Genomic DNA, 20,468 nt, shown 5'->3' with positions numbered 1-20,468 from the left:
CGTTTTCTCCTCCATGTGAAGGAATGATTTGGGGAGGTGGATTCCTTTCTGTCACTTGCTCTCAAATATGAGAACTCTGCAACCACCCCTATATTCTCTTATTCACAAAAGTTTGGAGATTCGGAGGGGATTCCAGGAAAAACAGAATGTTTGAGAAGACCTGTCTCAGTGTCTCAATGATTTTAGTGAACATAGGATCCCTAGGATGCTTTGTCAAAGTACAGATTCCAAACTCCTATACTAGTGATTCTAATTCAATAGGTCTGAGATACAGCCCAGAAGGCTGCATTTTTATAATACAATAAGTGATATGAACTTCAGTTTGAAAAAACAGTGCCCCCAGGCAATGGGGATTTGCTTTGTGGTCTATTTTATATCAGACAGAGTGGAAGAAGTATCCCAGTATACAAAACTGCAGAGACACCTGCCACCCAGGCACCACCATGGCCTAACTAGGCCCTGGCCCATCTGTGTGCCTTCTGGCCCAAGTGAGGAGTTGCTGGTGACTGCTTCTTTTGGGTACAGGGAAAACTTTGTCCCAGCTGGCTCTTCCATGTGAGGAAGACTTTTGCAGAGTGAATAGTACTCTACGTGGAGCTAGGAGAAGCCACTGTGCCCACTTCTAAAGCGATCCTTCAAGTGAAAGATTTGAGTTCTAAATTTAATTATTACATTTTAAAATGCTTGTACTAAGTGTGAATCCTCCCCTAGGTATCCTGGCTCTAAAAAGAAAATCCAAGAAATTATAGTAAGTCTGCAGTAGACAAGGGACAAGCTGCTCTGGGCCAACACCAGGCAAGCCCACTGGAATACCCACATCAGGCCAACATATTTCTATTAAGGGTGTTTTTACACCATATGCCCTGCAGCTTATTTTCAAACTTCAGTAACTCAGCAACTGTGACATTATTCCTTTAGGTTTGAAAAAGTGATTGGACCATAATGCACAATTGGTAGCTAAAATGCTCTTGCTTTAAAAAATATTTTAACTCAATTTTGAGTTATATAACCACAAAAGAACCAAACCAGTAAGCAATATTTTTGGGAAACTGATATGACCTTTAGACCACTTAAAACACAATGTTTTTTCCCTCTTTCACAAACTGGCTACATCTCTCATTTTTTCTAAGGTAGTTAATACTGTGGTATCATTGCATAAGTATTGGTGACAGTTACAGTAAGTATTGGTGAATAACAAATCTTGGGAAAGTGTATTCCTGGTAAGAAAGAAATGTCCCTTACCTGTAACAATTTTGATGCTGGTAATTCTGTTAATGAGTCCCTGAATTATATGCTAGATACTTTTCAGACAGAAATTTACCTTTTCTTTTCCAACTGGTTTGGCTACAAAGGTAGAGAAAGCCACACTAACAAGTTTCTCAGTGCCAGTGAGCATGTCCTCTACTGCAACCTTGATGCTGATCTACAGTGGAAAGAAAAATAAAAAATGTTCAGTCATCCAGACAACAGATGACACTGCGGCATTCAAAATTCATTTATGCACTTCACCATTGTTTTGTTTTTTGAATAAAACCCGTATTTTAATTTACTTTTAGTCAGTATCGTCCTCTCTGTGATTTTCTATTAAATTGAAAAAAAAAATCTCTTCTCTGATTATAGAAAAATGTATATTTACCATGGAAAATTTTGTTAAGTATAAAAATAAATGATAAAAATGGAATCTGACTATCAAGAGTAAATATCACTAATCCCATCACCCAAATTAATAATTACTAACCTTTATATAAATTTTCTTCCAGTGTTATATATGAAATGTGTCTATATGTATATAGATGTGTATGTATATGTATCTGTATACACACACAAAAGACTATCATACTGTATTTACAGTTTTATATTATATCTTACAACTTTGGGGCATTTATTAAACATTTTCAAATCCTATTATTACTAAATGTGCTTTTGAAAATAAGGTATTAACAAATGCCTTATAGCCCATCAAAGAGGTATACCACAACTATTTTTAATTTTCAGTCTCAGTTTTATAACCAAGTTGACATGGATAGAATGTTATTTATAGTCATGTTATTTGCAGCTTTGTTTCCTCTTTCAGGAGTTTTCTTTTTCAAGATTAGCGAGAATTGGCTAAGACACTCTATGGTGATAGCACAGTGGACTGGATTTCCCATATGAAGAACTCTGAAGCTTAGGTCCTTATGATCACACTCTGCAGAAGTATAGGTAAACTTGGGAACATAGCCCAGAGAAATAATACTGTCTTCTTGAAACAATGGGCAACCTCGCCCATCTTAGTTCAGCACTGTGTTATCAATGATAGTATCTATTTCTTCATCTTCACCAAGTACATCATGTACATAAATAAACATCAGTCAGTGAGTCACTCAACTTATGAAACCAAATTAGTATTTGCATGGTAAATGTAAGTTAACTAGATGGTGATTAACCAGATTTAAACCATCCATTCTCAAATCCCAACTCTCACCCACATAACTTTCTACTTTCAGAGAAATAAGCAAATGAAAAATAGACAACTAACAGTAAAAACAGAGCAACAGTTTTGGAGAGTTAAAGCAAGTTCTGAACCTTGTCTTCTATTAGAATAGTTAATGACCAAATGTCTCAAAAACATATGCCAGCGAGAATTTCACTTTTTGTCATGACATAGTAGGTCAGTTTGGAACTATATTGTATGAAAACAACTGGAAAATTGGACCAAGTACAGGAAGCAACTGTTTTCACACATAGGACAGCAGGCAATGCAGAGCTGGATCTCCTTGGAAAGGGAAGATTAATGAGGGAAGCACTTGCCTGGGCTCTCATTCTGTAGGCAGTTCCCAGACTATGACCAAGGAGGGGAAATGGGAAACACTGAAATGAAGACCCGGAAATCAAGATCAAGGCAGCTGAGACTGTCCCACAAAGGAAGGAGCTACAAAAGGAAAGAATCCCAGGTACGTGCATATTGTCCCTGTTGAGTGTTTGGGTTGATACCAGTCTGAGCCTGTGTAGGGTGAAATTTGACACAGCCAGAAAAGAACAGTTTCTAAGGAAGAAATGATTGTAAATTGAGCTCTTGTAAAAATTCCAAGAGTTCACACAGCCCTGGGAATCTGGTGTTCCCTCCAGCTAGACCTCACTGAATAAAAAACACATTCATAGAGACCCCATAGGACCACAACTTTGTAGAGGGACTACATTAGCCTTAAATGGGGCTAGTATTTATTTTTCTTCAGATCAGAAATCTATGCTTTCCACTCACTCACTGGGTGGGTTTTTTTTTTTTTTTTTTTCTCTTTTCTGTTCTTTTCTTAGCTTTTAGTCAAACGTCCTTTGGAAATTCTGGCTGGTCTCAGGGAAAAGGACAGGAGAAAAGAAAGGGAACTTTCATTTATGCATGCGCTGAATAGAGGGAGAATACTGTCTTTGAGGAGAAAGGCCAGGCCCAGAAACTACTGTGTACAGAGATCAAGAGCCCTATAGTTGAGAATCAGAATCCAGAAGCACTGTTATACTGTCTCTGACACGCTCATTTTATCCACAAGTTTGTATAACCTTTCTGATTTCTTCAAGTTTTTAGTACCCTGTTTATATAGATACTAGGAGAAAGTGAGGACTAAATTAGGGTAAAGCCATCACCATAGGTATGGTTATTACCAAAACATTTCTGTTATGGGTTAATTTGTGTCCCCCAGCAAATCTGGTATCTCAGAATGTGACCTTATTTGAAAATGGGGTGTAATTATTTAAGACAAGGTCCTTCTGGAGTAGGATGGACCTCTAATCCCATATGACTGATGTCCTTCTGAAAAGGAAAATGTGGACACAGCAACACAGGGAGAACACCGTGTTCAGACAGAGGCTGAGATCGGGGTGAAGCAAGTCACTGGCAAACCACCAGGGTCAGGAGAGAGGATGGGGGCAGATTCTCGCCCATAGCCCTTGAAAGGAACCTACCCTACTAACATCCTGATTTAGGCTGCCAGCCTGCAGAACAGGGAGGCAATCAGTTTCTGTTACTTAAGACACCTAATCTGTGAAACTTTGTCATGGGAGCCCTCAGATACAAATACATGTCATTTGTGCCCAGAGAGCAAAGGGACTGCTACTAGCCATCCTACAAGTTGCAATATGGGATCCAGGAAATACTTTCCTGCTATTTTAACCTGTATTGAGACTTTTGCATTTCTGAGAATTTTGTACTCATAACTATAGTAAAGAAAAGAAAACTAAGTAGATGAAGAAGTCTAAGCTTCCCTTCTTGCTCCAATTACTCTGCCTTTCAAAAACTAGTTAATTGTGGGGCTGGTTTTCATTAGGGGTGAGGAGATAGAGAAAAAGTAGAGTTAGAATGTTAATAGAGTCAGAATAATTAAGAAATAAAAGCCATACCTGGCAAAGAACCAAGGGTGCCCTTCTCCCTTCTGTGTTTACTTTCTGTGTATCCTTCTGTGTAAAAACCATTCATTGCATCACATTTAATTTTAGTAGCAGGGAAACATAGTCTCCTTATTTACCTGTGAGCCTGACTACAGATTCAAGGGCCTTCTGAAATTCAGACTCTCATAAACTCTAAGTTATTCCAGGCTTCCTCCTCTGCCCTCTGTAAACAATAAAGAGATGAGGACCAACAGGCAGTAGTAAGAAAAGGGAGCCTCTTACCTCCATGCTTGTGCTGAATGCTCTACTAACTTTTGCTTTGATGGTTATAACTTGTCCAACTCTAGTGGGAAAAAAAAAAACACCTCAGTAATTCTAGCACATCTCATTTCTGACTTTAAGATTCACTTAAATATGAGTGCCATCGAACAGTTCCATCTTACCATGTTGATAATGCTCATGCATGAAAAATGCAAACTAATGATAACAAGAGAGCAGCAAAAACAGGTGCAGATCTTTGTAAACCATACATGCGTCAGCTGACTAGCCTTTTAACGGAAAAGGGCCTTTGCTAAAATGATGTACAAAATGATTTCCAAATCTACACCGTGTACCACAGCTGTTTCCTAAAGAGAAGTTACAACAAACACATGCAAACCTATGCAATTGATATTTTTAAATGTTGGTTAACAAATAAATGGATAGACATACAGCAAGCAAGCAAGCAAGCAAGCAAATGGAGTAGCTTCACTAGGTTTATAGGAGCACTCAGTGTTGCCAGATGATTCACTCACTCCACATTGTTTCTGGAACTCTGATCACGTAACCACAAGTTGTTTCAAAGCTTTTGTGTTTAGGCCCCTCGTTCACCTAAGGGTCTATCCAATATAAGCCTCCTCAGTTTTTCTCCCTTACTTCAGAGGTGAACTGCATTCTCACTGTTCTTCTCAATCTTTTCTTTCAGAGGAAGAAAATTAGATCTCTTCCAGACCCCTTTCTTTACCTGTGCCCTTGATCCCATCCCACTCTTAACCTTTCCTCCTCCACCCATGGCCTGGTTTAGGCAGCTCTTTACTCTTGTAGCCTCAGTCTCTGCCCCTTCCTCGACTCCTTATCAGTCTATGAAAATGTTCAAGGCTTTTCCTTTCTAAAAATCTTAACTCTCAAGTTTATTCTATCTCAAGATTCTTTTCTCTTCCCCTCCATATTCAAGCTTCCTATAATAATCTTTTTCTTTTTCCAGCTCATAACATTTAACTGAGTTCCAACTAGTCCTGGCACTAAGCTAAGACCTCAGGATACAGTGATTAATAAGATAAGGTTGCTGACATCAAGGAGACTGGTCTTTACTTGGGACACGAGGATATAGATGAAGTGTAATGCTATGAGATTTTTCAAAAAGAAGAAAAAAATCAGGTATTACAAAAGCACCCAGAAGTGACTAATTCAGAAAGTCAGGGAAGAAGTCATAGAAGAGGTAACATCTGAGATGGGTCTTCAAAGATTAGGGTTTTGCCAGGTTTAAAAGTTTGGGGGTTTCATCCGGTGCTGCTTCCACATCTTACTCTTGATCTCTCCAAAGTCAGTTCCTCACAGCTGAATCCAAGGTCTCCTTTCATTTAATAGCATCAGTCAACTTTTCAGGAAAACTTCTCTTCCTTTGGCTTCCAAAATACTTTTCTCTCTTCATTCTCAGTTTTCTTCACTGATTTCCCTTTCTTAATGCATCCCTTAGGTATAGTCATCCCCCAAATTTATGGGTTTTTTTTTTCTCATTTTACCCTCTTCCTGAAGACTTGTTATCCTCCACAATCCTATCACTTTACAGAGATGATTCTCAAATCTTCATCTTTAGCCTGAACCTCATTCTTGAAACTCAGAGCCATATTTTCAAACTTCTTTTAGCAGATTCAACCAATAGTTATGGAGGCTCTACTAGACTGAGTGTTAGCTACCTAAACACACATTACCTTATTTAACCCCTACATTTACCATGTGAAAACCCAAACCAACTTCCTTAAATTTGTTCCTCCTTGACTTCCTAGCTCTAGTAAAGTTTCTAGCAAAGGTTTTCAGTAATAGCACAAGGTACAGGGTGAGTCCCTCTTCAAAGCTGCTGTAGTACTTTGTACTTATACGCTACTGAAATCTGCCTCTCTGCCTGTCAGACATTGAGAGGGGGAAGTATCTTGCCATCTTGCATCTTTTTTAACTCTTGTGATCTCTGCCCTGCCTTTAACAGCAGGAGAAATTCGTAGGACTTGGTTCTCCACCAACCTAAATTCATGTCGATGTATGGCAAAACCAATACAGAATTGTAAAGTAAAATAAAGAATAAATTTAAAAAAAATGGCACGGCTAAAATCGCAACCAAGTAAAATCCATTTCGTAGCATGGCATTCAAGGCTTTCTGTTACCCAGCCCCACACTACTACTGGGGCATCATCTTAGCACACCAGGCCTCTCCTAAGCACACCCACGTCTTCCCAACTCAGTGCTTAGGCTCTTACATGCACCTCATCTTGTGAAGTCCTTTCCCTATTCACCAATGAAAATCTATACCTCATTTAAGGCCCATATTAAATATTACCTCCATCATGAAACACTCACTGATTCTTTAGTCAACATGTACCTCCCAGAACTTATATCTCACCCTAGGCCTGCATCCTCTATTCTGATGACTATGTATTTGTCTGACTTTCTTACCAGACTGAATGGCTGCCACACTCCAGAATTTTGTCATAATCATTCACATATTCTCTTGAGCCTAGACCAGTACTTCTGGTATATGCAATATATATTTGTGAGTTAAAAATATCTAATATGGCTTTTAACCAAATTATATGGCTTTCTATAGGTAGCTTTCAGTTTTCTTATTTTTTAATGGTGTGGGTCCCATGTGTTTTAGTGGCCACAAGTCCTTTCTGATAACACAAACACAACATAGTACAAACGGCAAACTACAATTCAGTGCTGAGATTACTTGTTAAGTCTAAGTTATAGAATTTAGGATTGGAAAGTATATAATAGATATTTTTATTGTAACATATTGTTGGCTTTCCTAAGCTTAATAATGGTGCTTCAATGTGTTCTCAAATAAGTTTGCATTTTCAGTGATCTGTAATTTTGTTGAGATAAAGACACGTCAGCTTTTTTTACTTGAGGGAAAAAAAAATCACATAGTGTCTGCACTGAGTCAGCAGACCTTCATCTGTATCTACAGATCTTCATCTGTATCTGTATCTGTCAAAGGCTCTTTCAGACACTGCAGCAGACTATGAGAATAAGTGTCAGGAGATGTTCAATAAAGCTTGCTGATCACAAAGATAGAAGAAGTGGGTTGGGGAAAGCACTGGATAGAGCGTAAGAAGATCCAGGCAGTAAGTGCCCTCTGACCTTTGGCTGGCTATGGGGCTTAGGCCTTTATCAGTACAAAGATGACTGCATTGAGTTCTAAAGGTCTCTCCATAGCTACGATTCTAATGCCTACCAAAAATTTTTTTTGGATTAGCTTTGAAGGTATAATTTTTTATGCATGTGGTTTTATTTAACTTAATTTTGTTTGTATATAAATGGATAAGTGCCAGATAGATAAATGTAAGCTGAAGATTGGAGAGATGAACTGGGCATCTCAGTGGACAGACTCCCTAGGGTTTGAAAACTGGTGGCAACTACGCCATGGTCCTTGGAAAGAGTCCTAGACTAGCAGCAGACAATCTTCTCTCTTCCTGCTTTTTTTGTAAGTTATGTTTATGTCTTTTAGGATCAAGATATTCAGAAAGAAAAAGAGATACAAACATAAAATCAAATAAAACTATATGACCCTAGTTCATTAGAATTACTAATATGACCTCTTAAAAAAACATAATTCCTAATTCTGCCACCAGAAAGGTATAGAAATAAAGACCAACCCTGTATCAGTGAACATGTTAAACAGGGAGACAGTGAGCAGATACAAAGTGTAGTAAACTGTATAGGACAAAAGACCAGATTTCTTTAAAAAATAAATTGCAAGAGAACATAAGAAAAGGAAAATTTTATGTTAAAGATCATATCAGCCATATTGGTTCCTGATTCAATAGACCAATTGTTTAAAAAACAAACATTTTTTAAGACTATTGGGAATGATAGTTTTTGTTAATGGTATTGTGTCTATGTTATTATGTTTTCTAAAAGAGCCCATGTTTTTTAGAAATATATATGAAATATTCAGAGATGATTATGGAGGGGTATTGATGAAACAATCTCATCCATGAATTGATTATTGTCATAGTTAGGTCTTTGGGGATACATGGTACTATTACCTCTTCTTTTGTATATGGTTGAAAGATTTGTATATCTTGAAGTTTTCTGCAATAAGAAATGGTAAAACATACACGTTCCCACATATAAAATGTTTTTCATAATTTAACATCCCTACTGAGAATAATTAATATTTACCCAACAACCTAATGATGAAATTCACCATTATAGAGATACTTATTATCATTAATTATTCCTAGTAAAGGAAAGAGCCATTTAAGAATCAGCTTTTAGAAATCCTGTAATGCCTTATACCAAAAGGCATTTAATGTTAAGAGCTGTTTCTTAATAAATCAGGGCTATAAATTTTACACTAAGAGTATTTACTAAATGTAGGTCCTGAAATTATTATTATCTACTGATTTACATTGGCTCAAATATTAGTTATTGACAAATTGGATCCCTGACTGAAATGAGTAAGCTTAGGTGCCACAAATACATTTTGTAAACGAACTAATAAACCCAGCGGAAAGGCATGATAAAGCGATGCCACTTACCTAGCTGTGGCTTCAAACTGTATGTCATCCACTGAGGCTGTGACACAGGAAACGCCAGCATGTTTTTCAGCTTCAAAAAATAGGTTAAAAAAAAAAGGGCTGGATTAGTTACTTTTAAATACTTCAGCATGCAGGAAGAGGAACAAAACAAGCGGGATTATTCTAGTAACTCACCCCTCTATTCAATACAGGACCACTGTACCCACACTTCTGAATGAACTGCTATCAGCAGTTCCTTTGCTTGAAAAGTTATTTTTCTACTGCATGGATGTTACTGTACTTCCTCCAGAGTTTTAACTTACACTCTCTGTGATTTGAAATTCAACAGCAATGCCCAGCATATCTAGCTACTTGAATAGTAACTTCAATAAGTTGGTGTCAACTTTAACTATTTTGTCAAGTACTACCCTTCTTTAAAAAAAACAATGCATCAGAGCTGTATCTATTGTCTCATGTAACCAGTAGCTGAATATATTTAAACCACTTAACCAGTGTAAGCACTGAACAGTACAGAAGACTTCAAGGTCATATCCCAAATCAGAGAGAAACTTGTCTCGGCATCAGAGATAATAGAGATGGGCATGTAGTAAGTATTTAATCATTATTTATTTATTACTACTAAATCCATATGAAATTCACTTGCATTAATTGTGCTGGAGGAGGAAAGCGTTGAGTAGGGTGAGAGGTTAGGAAGGAGCTCCAATTATTTCCATGGTCCCTGTCTGCATTATTTAATTCGTTGAGTTTTTTTTTAATTGTTGGTTTTACTTTATGTAAAAGTATCAGAATTTGTCCTCTTTGGGAAAAATTTTGACATGTGTTTTTCCAGACTTTCATTTTGAGGAACAATTAAAACCTAAACAGACTGACTGCATTAGCTTTTTAAAGAAATTTTAACTCCATTTTAATTTTGCAGACTTCACTCCTAAGTGCCATATTATGAAAAAGAGATAGTGAATTATACCGAATCTGCCTTCTTTGTGTATAGAGGATTATTTTAATTGTAATATATATTGACAGTCCCAGGTAAAGAGATATGATAAAGTACTCCAGAGAGCAAGTATGTGAAACATTCCTCCCTATGATCTAATTCTGTAGAAAATGGGACATTCTGGTTTTACTCACTGGAAATAGGTATTCTTCCAAATATGCCCATGACCTAAACTGAGTTACTAGAAAACTAACCATAGCAGAACTGTGTATGTGAGTGATGGAGAGGGGAGAATGGGCTTCCCAGGTCTGAAGTTCAATTAGAGAAAGGACACATAAAAATATTAGACTCTAGAAATGCACAAGGTGGGCTCAGTGTAATTCAGTATATCAAATATTTGTTAAATTCCCATTGCTTTTCAGACACTTTGACCTGAATCAGTCTTATCTTTTAATGAGTCTACTCAGTGACAGAGACCTAGCCATAGTCAATGCCCTTTTTCTGGAGAATGATTGGGACTCTTGCAAATACATGCTACAAAGTGTTGACTAAATTCATTCTGGTTATCTGACATGAGGGAATGATATGTTTATTAAACTACTCTTGTTGATAAAGTGTAACCCTGTAGCCAACCAATTTGGTAACCAACACGGGTTACCAAATTTTGAGTGATTTAAATGATGACTGAAGTGCAAAAAAACCTAACTTTTTATTGTATATTTTGGGCGTCTTCTATGTGTATGTAGCACTATACCAGATTGCATTAGGGATCACAAAGAAACATAATCATAATAATAATTATCATTTATTATTGGTCTGGCACTGAGCTAAGTATGCATATTAATTACATCAGGTTGATACTGTTAATAGTTCCATTTTACAAATGAGGCAATTTTGGCTTAGAAAGATCAATTAATTGCTCTAAATAGTCATTTTGACTGTAGAAGCAATAGGAATTCTGAGAAAAAAGGCCAACCAAGGAATGTTCCCTAGAGAAGTTCTTGGCTGAATATGGGCTTTAGGGACTCAATTGCCATGGTCTATATAATAGACTTTCAAGGGCCATTAAATTAAAAATGAAAAATTAAAATATGGGGAACCAACATAGGGCCACAAATTTTACGTGTGATCATTTTTCTTTGTAAGTGTGACAGATATGAATTCGACAGGACCAATCTGTTCTGGTTCTTGGTTTTAATTGTCCTTCATGTAGTATACCAGTAAAAGTGGAGGACCCCTAAAGCTATTTCTGATTTCCTGGGAAAACTGAGAGAAGCTGAGGAATAGTAGTAGCTAAGTGGATGTAATCCAGGAATGATGATTGATCAAAACGATGGTGACTTCTTCATTCCTTCTTTTATCTAATATTGATTAAATTCTTGGGCTCCAAAATCACTGCAGATGATGACTACAGCCCCAAAATTAAAATACACTCCTTGGAAGAAAAGGTATGACAAACCTAGAGAGCATGTTAAAAAGCAGAGACATCACTGCCAACAAAGGTCCATATGGTCCAAGCTATGGTTTTTCCAGTAGTCATGTATGGATGTGAGTTGGACCATAAGGAAAGCTGAATGCCAAAGAATTGATACTTTCGAACTGTGGTGCTGGAGAAGGTGCTTGAGAGTCCCTTGGACTGCAAGGAGATCAAACCAGTCAATCCTAAAGGAAATCAACCCTGAATATTCATTGGAAGGACTGATGCTGAAGCTGAAGCTCCAATACTTCGGCCACCTGGTGAGAATAGCTGACTGTTTGCAAAAGACCCTGATGCTGGGAAAGATTGAGGGCAAGAGAAGAGGACAACAGAGGATGAGATGATTGGATGGCATCATTGAACCAATGGAGATGAGTTTGAGCAAACTCAGGGAGATGGTGAAGGACAGGGAGTCCTGGTGTGCTGCAGTCCATTGGGTCGCAAAGAGTTGGATATGAGTTAGCGACTGAACAACAACCTTTACTGTGCCAACCTCTATGTAAGATCCTGGAAATGTAAAACAGCCACTGTCCTTATTCTCATGGAGCCTAGTGGAGAAGCCAGACATTAATTAAATGAGTACATAATAACAAAATAAGTTAGATGAGCTGAAGAAAACATAGATATTTTGAGGGTCTGTAACTGAGGAACCACACCTGGGTGGGATGTCAAGGAAGGTGTCCGTGTGGAGAGTATGCTTGAAGTGAGATCTGAAAGATGATCAGAAGGAATAGAAACAGATGTGTGTTGTGGAGAAGGGCGCAGAGAAGGGAGGGCTTGCTAGGCAGAAGGAACTGTGGTTACAAAGGTCCTGATGAAGGCTTTTGTGCAAAAAATGAAAAAAGCAACAACATGAGTAGGTAAGAGAATGCTGAGGATAAACCAGCAAGGCCTTGAAGCTCTTGGCTGACAATTTTTATAATATTTAGTATTAAAGATATTGTTTCAGTATCTTTGGGCCTCCAGACGAGGCTAGTGGGTAACTCTTAATAAAAGTGGAAGTCTTAGGTGCTCAGTTGTGTCTGACTTTGTGACCCCATGGACTGTAGCCTGTCAGGCTCCTCTGTCCATGGAATTCTCCAGGCAAGAATACTGGAGTGGGTAGCCATATGCTTCTCCAGAGGATCTTCCCAACCCAGGGATTGAACCTGGGTCTCATGCATTGCAGGCAGATTCTTTACCACCTGAGCCTCGAGGAAAGCCCTAATTCTAATGAGGTCAGTGGCTAATTCTAATCCTTATTTTCCTATATATCATAAAGTGTTTTTCTCTACTTTCAAACTTTTCTCTTCACCATAGTTTGATAATAATGTGCATAAATGTGACTTTCTTTGTATTGATTTTGCTTGGTGTCCTATGATCTTTTTGAATCTATGTATGTATGTCTTTTACCATATTTGGGAAAATTTCATCTATTATTTCTTCAAATATTTGGTTTTTTTTCCCATGCCTTCTCTTGTTTATAGGACTTCAATTATAAAAGGCATTTTATGCATTTGATTTTTTTCAGAAATCCCAGACATTTTATTTTTTAAATTCGTTTTTTTTCCCTCTGTTCTTCAGACTGGATAATTTCTATTGATCCATCTTTATGTTTAATAACTTTACTCAGTCACCTCCATTCTTTGTTTAATCCTATCTAGTGAGTTTTTAATTTAAAATACTATAATTTTCAGTTCTGGAATTTCCATTGAGTTATTGTTTTTATAGTTTCTATTTCTGTGCTGAGATTTACTGTGTCTTTTGTTATGATCATATTTTTCACTATATTCTTGAGCAGAGTTATGACCCGGGTCTCCCGCGTTGCAGGCAGACGCTTTACTGTCTGAGCCACCAGGGAAGCCCAAGAGTTATGACACGCGGTTTAAAAAAATAATCCTTGAAGCTTAATTCCAGCATTAAGTCTTCTAGGGATTGGTCTCTACCGACTGTCTCTTCTCTTAAGAATGGGTCATGCTTTCCCGTTTCTTTGAATATCAAGTAGTTTTAGATTGTAGCCTAGTTATTATGAATGATATGTTATAGAAATTGTGGGTTCTTATATGATCCTCTGAAAAGTATTATGCTTTTTTTTTTAATTGGGTAATTTAATCAAACTCACAGTAACAAACTCTGTCTCCCTAGAAGTGGGACCAGCTCTTTTAATTCTTTTGGCCTCAGGAAGGAAGTCTGGAGTCTGCCTGTACATACATGACTCAAGGTTCACCAGAGAGCTGAGCAAAGATTATAAATATATTTTAGGGCTCTGCCTCTCTGGCTCTCTCTTGTCTTGAATTTTCCTCCTCATATTCCAGTAGCTGTATTTCCCTCAAATCAGCAAGTCTATGGGTTTCCCTCAGAAATTAAGCTGGGAGAATATTAGATTCTTTCTAAGGAAAGAAGATCTTAAAATTATTAAAAACAAAACAAAAAAAGACAAAGCTTCTTAGCACCTTTCTGTTCCTCTGAGAGTTGATTTCCAAATGTTTTAAGCCTACTTTTGTTTGCTTTTCAGTTCCCTTATGTGGATTTTATTCAGTGTTTGTTCCAGAGATTATAGTTGTTATCTGTGCGAGATATTTTTCTAATAGGAGATACTAACCATGTTAGAAGAGGAACTTTTATAGCCTTTGGTAAGGAAGACAGTGGGACAAGATGAACAGAACGAGTGACATGATCAGATAAGCACCTTCATAAAGTACTTTAGATGCAGTGCGGAGAGGAGACCAGAATGAATGGAGAAGACCAGTTTGGAAACTACTGCTGAAGTCTACGTGAAAGATGATGTTTTCCTGCACTAGGTGGTGGCAGTGGAGGCTAGCAAGATGCTTGGGTTTGAGAGATTGCTTCAAGGGAACGTTGATAAGACTTGGTTCATAGATTAGATATATGGAGGGAGAAGCAAGGTACAGAATCAAGGATGGTTGATGTCTAGATTTTTGGCATGCATCAGTGAATATTTGGGTGCCATTCCTGAAAGAGTGAACCCTGGAAAAGATACATAAATGAAATAAAGAAGGAAATGTGAGACTGAGATATCTTAAAATATGGAGGATGGAGAATGACTCATAGATGGCTTCAAGCCTCTAGGATTAAGATACGAGAAGAATAATGGGGCCACGGACAGAAATGAGGTCTAACGGCAACATGATAGTGAATGTATTTAATCTTCCTTTAAGTACTGAGAAGGCATTTGGGAATCTAGCAGTGCCTGGGTGTCATGCAAGTACTTTGGGGCCACAGTTGTGATCATTATTTGTCATAGTAGTGTGTCTATACAGAAGTGTGGGTCACTAGGAACTCTGGTTGGAAAAATGCCAGAAAAAAACAGTTTTTAAAAAATTATTATTACTCCTATTGTATTAAATATAATGCCATGATGGAGCATTTCTCTGCCGAAGATTCAGTTACACCTTGGCTACAGGTCAGTTGGTAAAGAATCCAACTGCAATACAGGAGAACCTGGTTCGATTCCTGGGTCAGGAAGATGTACTGGAGACAGGATAGGCTACCCACTCCAGTATTCTTGGGCTTCCCTTGTGACTCAGCTGGTAAAGAATCCACCTGCAATATGGGAGACCTGGGTTCAATCCCTGGGTTGGGAAGAGCCCCTGGGGAAGGGAAAGGCTACCCACTCCAGTATTCTGGCCTGGAGAATTCCATCGACTATATAGGTCCAACTTTATCATAAAGGTTTAAACCAACTTAATCATAAAGGTTTTTTCAATATTGTATTATTAATAATATAACTATTAAGGTCCACAGTAATTGGTTATCAGTTGACTCCTGTTGTGGTCTGAGTTTCCAAAGATGTAAAAGCATAGAAATTTTTATAAAAATTGCAAGAGGGCAATTGTTCCTTCATGATAGGACAGAAGCACTGAGTGCGGTAACTTTAAAAGTCACTTCAATATTCACATGATGAATTCGGTTGCCATGGAAATAGGCATCGTTATTATTAGCAACCTCCATAATTTCTATACTGGTTTCTCCTCCATGTGAATTACATTTGTATTCATGTCGCCATTATTATGTTATTATAACCAACCTCAAATCCTGATTAAAACTGTTAAGACAGAAGCCAAACATTCCTATCAATAAACAGAAATCAAACAGACTGGCATCGGATATAACTGAATTTTGTGGGTGGTTAACACACAGGGGATTAGAAATTGTATGAACACTCATTGAGGAAAGCAAGGATTTGTAATTAGCTGAGCTTTACTTTTGTCCTCTGTAAAATAAGAATCCTGGGATATGTGATCTTAAGCTCCTTCCAGCTCTAATATTTTATCCTAACATAGTTTACTTAAAATGTACATTTGCTGGGTCTATTAAGTGTTGTATGCAAAGCCTGGCTTCCTAAATAAGATTGTAGGTTCTGGACACATCCATTCAGTTACCCATCCATATAATCAGGAGGTTTTTGTTTGGTGCTTACTAAGCATTAGAAAACTAGCTTTAGTTTACATGCTAATTGGCCAGTCAGGAAATCAAAGGTGAACATACTAATACACAAAGTAATTGCAGATTGTAAGTGGTGTGAAGGAATTTGGAAAGGGTGTTGTGACAAAAGTGATGAAAGGGTGAAGTATACAGCAGGTGGTTAGGATAGACTGCTCTGCAGAAATGAGGTTTAGTGGAGACGGAATGCAAGGAAGGGCCAAGAGAAGGGTGCAAAGGCAAAAAGAACAGCAGGTGCAAAGGTCCTTCGTGGAGACTACACGAGGGCGTGGAAGGCAACAGACTTAATTCAGAAGCAGATATGGGAGATGGGTGATGAATTGAACTAGACATTAAAGAAATCTGCAGAAATGTAAGCCAACACCACTTCTCTAAGTACATTTATGTTCTTGTTGAAAAGTTATTTTACAATAAACATATGTAATGGATTTTTGTTATTTTCAAAAGAATTATTTTTAAAAATTTCACATATGGTAAATATGCATATGAAAAAAGAACCCACATGAAAGTTCTTTTGGGGCCTCGCTTATTTAATGGGATAAAAGACTAAGAGGTTTAAGAACCACTGGTCCAGGACTTTCCCAGTACTGGATAAACAATCTCAATCATTATTCCCCAGCTGCACAAGGCTTAAAACTCTGTAAATACTCTCCTTTCCTTCCTTCTCCCTTCTTACCCATTGCGGGTCCTGGGGTGGCGCAGACCCGCACCCCACTGCCTCAGATCTTTTGACATCCTGACCTCTGCCTTACTGACACCAGCGATCCTGCATCTCCACGTCCCAGCCCACTTCCCGGGCACTCTCTGCCATCCCGGACACTCGCCTACCCAACACACACTGGGCCCCTCAAGTAGGGCTCCCCCATTCCGGATCCCCGGCACCCCGGGTCTCCCTGGTCTTACACACGCCTTCCAGCACTCCTACCCGCCAGGCAGGCTGTGGTGTCGATCCACTTGAGCAACTGTGCTGCGCTCAGCTCGCCCCGGGCGTTGGCGTGCGCAGGCTGGATGGCCTGGCTCATGCGCACCTCCGCGGGCGCCCGCCGCTCCAGCTCCATGGCTCGTCAAGAGTGCGAAGCGACCGGGCCTGGGCGCCGCCTGGCCACCGGCCGGGCCCGCCCCAGCTCCAAAGGGCACTGAGCCGCTGTCCCCAGCCCGCATCCCGCGCCCTGGAGCACCAGGAGGTGAGATTTAAGGGGCCAGGAATGTCGCGAGGAGAGTGAAAGGGAACTCTTCACTGAATCTGGGGAGACCGAGGTTGGCAAAGCTGGAACCAGCTCGGGTTTCTCACCTGTAAAGGGGAGATAGCACTTATCTCAGAGGACTGTGCAGAGAATTAGTGAGATGAAGTACAAAACTCACGGGCTAAGGGGCATGGGTGTTTGCCAAGTAAACTAGTGAGGTTACCGTCTGCCTGAAGAGCTTGACAAGTGATGGGGAGTTAATAATTAATTAGTTACATTTTCTCCAGAGAAAGGTAGACCTTTCGCTTTAGAAGTTGATTTTTAAAGTATTTGACTTTTCTTTCTTTTTTTCTGCTGTACACTGCCAGGTAGGGTGGGCAATCACTCCTCCCGTCCCTAGTTCAAAATCCACCTTCTGATTCTTAGAATAACATAATGGCTCAAAAAAAGCCGCTCTATTATTCATCATTTTGTTATGAAATTACGCCCACAGCCAAACACAGAAAGAGGGGCTGATTTTTGCTGGCATATCAGAGTCACCCAATAAGGGAAGGCAACCTTTTGATTTTAATGTAGAGAATGAACTGTTGCTGCATTCCAAATGAGCTCAACAGATCCCAAGAGAATTTCTTCTTGATGCGAGACAGAATCTAGAATATTAAATAAGATTTCTCATTGTCAACCTTTAGCACACATAAGCTTTCCAGAGCTGAAATCAGTGATTCTGCAGAACACTCCCCGTTAAGGAAACAGTGACACCAGAAAACCTACAACATATTATAGAGCCGAGATGCCATATTAGGAGGGCTGGCTGCATCTGGAAGGGCATGCATGGGTGAGGAAATGGGTGCCTGGAGGGGTGTGTCAGGCAGGCAGCCGATGTAAAGGAGCAGTTAAGGTTGTTGAGCACCTGACTTGAACTCAGGGCTCCTGACTTACCACAAAGTCTAATCGACTCCAACAAATCAGTGCTGATTTTCATCCCTTTGCAGATGGCCTCCTAAGCCCCAGCTTGGAGCATCTGAATGGAGATTCTGGTAATTTTGCTTCTTTTTTAAAAGCACTTTTAACATGAGAGGAATGAAGGAATCATGGACATGATAGCTTTTCAGGATCCTCTGTGGGTAGGTTTCTGTCCCATATGAGCTTAAGAATTGGATGCATTCAGTTGGGTAAGTAGGAAGTTTGACTTCTATAAAATGACTTTTTTAAACAAAGTAAAACTTATGCTTCCAGGATGGTCCCCTTATAAGTTGATTTTCAAATGACAGTGTTATTAGTTTTATCACTTTTGTCATTCCTCATTAGAAAGTGCCTCTAGAGTTCTTTATAGCATCTTGGCAGCTTGGATTATTATTCAGCAAATACTCACTCCATCTACTTACTGATAACTCCACGGGAGGCACTTACTGGTGTGTGGCTTGGCCATGTGACTTGCATTTTATAGGATGTAAGGAGGTAACGGTGTACCAGTTTGAACCTAGCCCCTATTTTTAGGGACATCTGACCTCTGCAGTGAGAAGATGCTGTGCCTGAGCTGCTGCCCCACGAGCATCTGGGTCCCGAGCTGCATTCACGTATTGCAGAGCCATTCCAGCCGACTGGCAGACTTGCAACCTGAAGCTGAGCCACGCAGCAGACATGCTGAATGGGATTTGACTATTTATTTTTGTCTGTCACTGTGATTGGGGGATTGTTACACAGCAGTGCCTAACAGTTACATGTGCAAATTTCATTTATTACTATTTTAGAAAATGTATTAAGTTATTGGAAATAACACATGTGTTTAGGCTGGGTTTTATTGTTTGGGGTAAAAAACAGTGACTAACATAATAATATATATGTACTTGCTTTATATGTAACTTTACTTTCCAAAATGATTATCTGGAAAAGGACAGCCTGTGTCTGTATATGTATGTCTAGGAATTTATGACTAAAGAAGCAAAGTACACAAAATCACCATTATGCTTTGTTATATGTATTATCTCCTAATTAGATGTCTTGATTATGGTTTCTTAGCTTTTGTTGGTTTTGCACCAATTTTCAGTTTCATAGCCTCTGCCTGAAACTACTGTTCTTACTTTTTTTTAAATAGCATCAGCATGTGTGAACATTTGCTATATCCTTTATCTGTCAAAGATTTCTGCTATTATGTTTGAAGAAAAGGCTTCCATTTTTCCATTTCTGTTTAGAGACATCTTTTGAAGATGAGCTGGCTCTGAAGCCAGCTTGATTTTAGAAGGTCATGCACAAGAGCAGGAGAGCTGTTCGGGAAGAGTAGACAGATATGATAATCACTAGAATAATAAGAACATTTTAGGATGTTGGAGTGGAAGGGAAACGAGGTAGTCAGACCCCCTCATTCTGGACGTGAGGAAATGAGGTATTTACCCTGGGTCACATTGCAAAGTTAATGGTCAGGCTCTGAGAAAACCAAGAACAAGGAACATGAAATATAAGCAAAGGGAAAAAAAAAGTGCTTCCCCACAAAGCGAACCCTCCATCAGAAATTTGAGAGCAAGCAGTTTATTTGGGAGAAAACTGCAGAAAGCTCTTTGTAGGAGAGTCAAAGTGTGGTCCCCAGACCATCAGCAGCAGCATCACCTGGGATCCTGTTAGAAATGCAGAAACGCCCCACCCCCAGCCTGCTAAGTCAGAAGGTGAAGGTGAAGTCGCTCAGTCGTGTCCGACTCTTTGCGACCCCGTGGACTGTAGCCTACCAGGCTTCTCCATCCATGGGATTCTCCAGGCAAGAATACTGGAGTGAGTTACCATTTCCTTCTCCAAGGGATTTTCCCGACCCAGGGATCAAACTCCAGTCTTAAAGCTGCTTATTATTCCAATTCCCAAGGGAGTTGTAAGCAAATTAACCTTTGTGAAGAACCTGCCTGAGTTATTCCTCCCAGCGAAGTGGGAGCTGGGATTTTTACCCTCCAATTCCCACCCTTCACTGCTGAGGGCTGCTTCCCAGCTGAACTCCTCAGCACTCCTGATTTCAGGGCGAGAGCAGCTCTTCGCTGAGAGCTGTGCCTCCGTAGGGAGGGAGGAGGCTCTCAGCTTGTACTGAAGCTGGGATGTGGAGTGCCGAGGGGCTGCAGGCAAGGTGCCGAGAGCGTGATACTTTCTGTCCTGAACTGATGTTCAGAGACTTCCCAGGGGCAACTGGGAACTTTTTCTTCTTATGAGATGAACCCCAGGCAGAGGGTCTGGTAACAACATATTTCATACAGAGATGAACTTTATTAGCTAGCAGTCTCTATCTCCACCTTTGGTAT

The 20,468-nt window shown here is 39.3% G+C and overlaps 1 protein-coding gene and 1 long non-coding RNA gene across 2 annotated transcripts in view; one reads left to right on the top strand and one right to left on the bottom strand.

Moving 5' to 3' along the window:
• Positions 1-17,067, bottom strand: part of ACOT12 (acyl-CoA thioesterase 12) — a 41,668-nt gene extending 24,601 nt beyond the window's left edge. The window contains exons 1-4 of the mRNA XM_040239450.1: positions 16,935-17,067; positions 9,159-9,228; positions 4,642-4,702; positions 1,322-1,423 (exon numbers count right to left, since the gene is read on the bottom strand). Of these exons, the coding sequence (XP_040095384.1) occupies positions 1,322-1,423; positions 4,642-4,702; positions 9,159-9,228; positions 16,935-17,067 (366 nt within the window). The remainder of the gene's footprint in view (positions 1-1,321; positions 1,424-4,641; positions 4,703-9,158; positions 9,229-16,934) is intronic.
• Positions 2,502-19,771, top strand: LOC120863326. The gene is made up of 3 exons (XR_005720969.1): positions 2,502-2,933; positions 18,186-18,230; positions 18,691-19,771. It is a non-coding gene; the product is annotated as an uncharacterized LOC120863326 (long non-coding RNA).
• The last annotated feature ends 697 nt before the right edge of the window (positions 19,772-20,468 follow it).

This window comes from Oryx dammah, unplaced genomic scaffold, assembly GCF_014754425.2.
Source record: "Oryx dammah isolate SB20612 unplaced genomic scaffold, SCBI_Odam_1.1 HiC_scaffold_5, whole genome shotgun sequence".
Taxonomy (NCBI): Eukaryota; Metazoa; Chordata; class Mammalia; order Artiodactyla; family Bovidae; genus Oryx; species Oryx dammah.
Note: the sequence above shows the minus strand (reverse complement) of the source record. Positions and strands in the feature narration are given on the sequence as shown.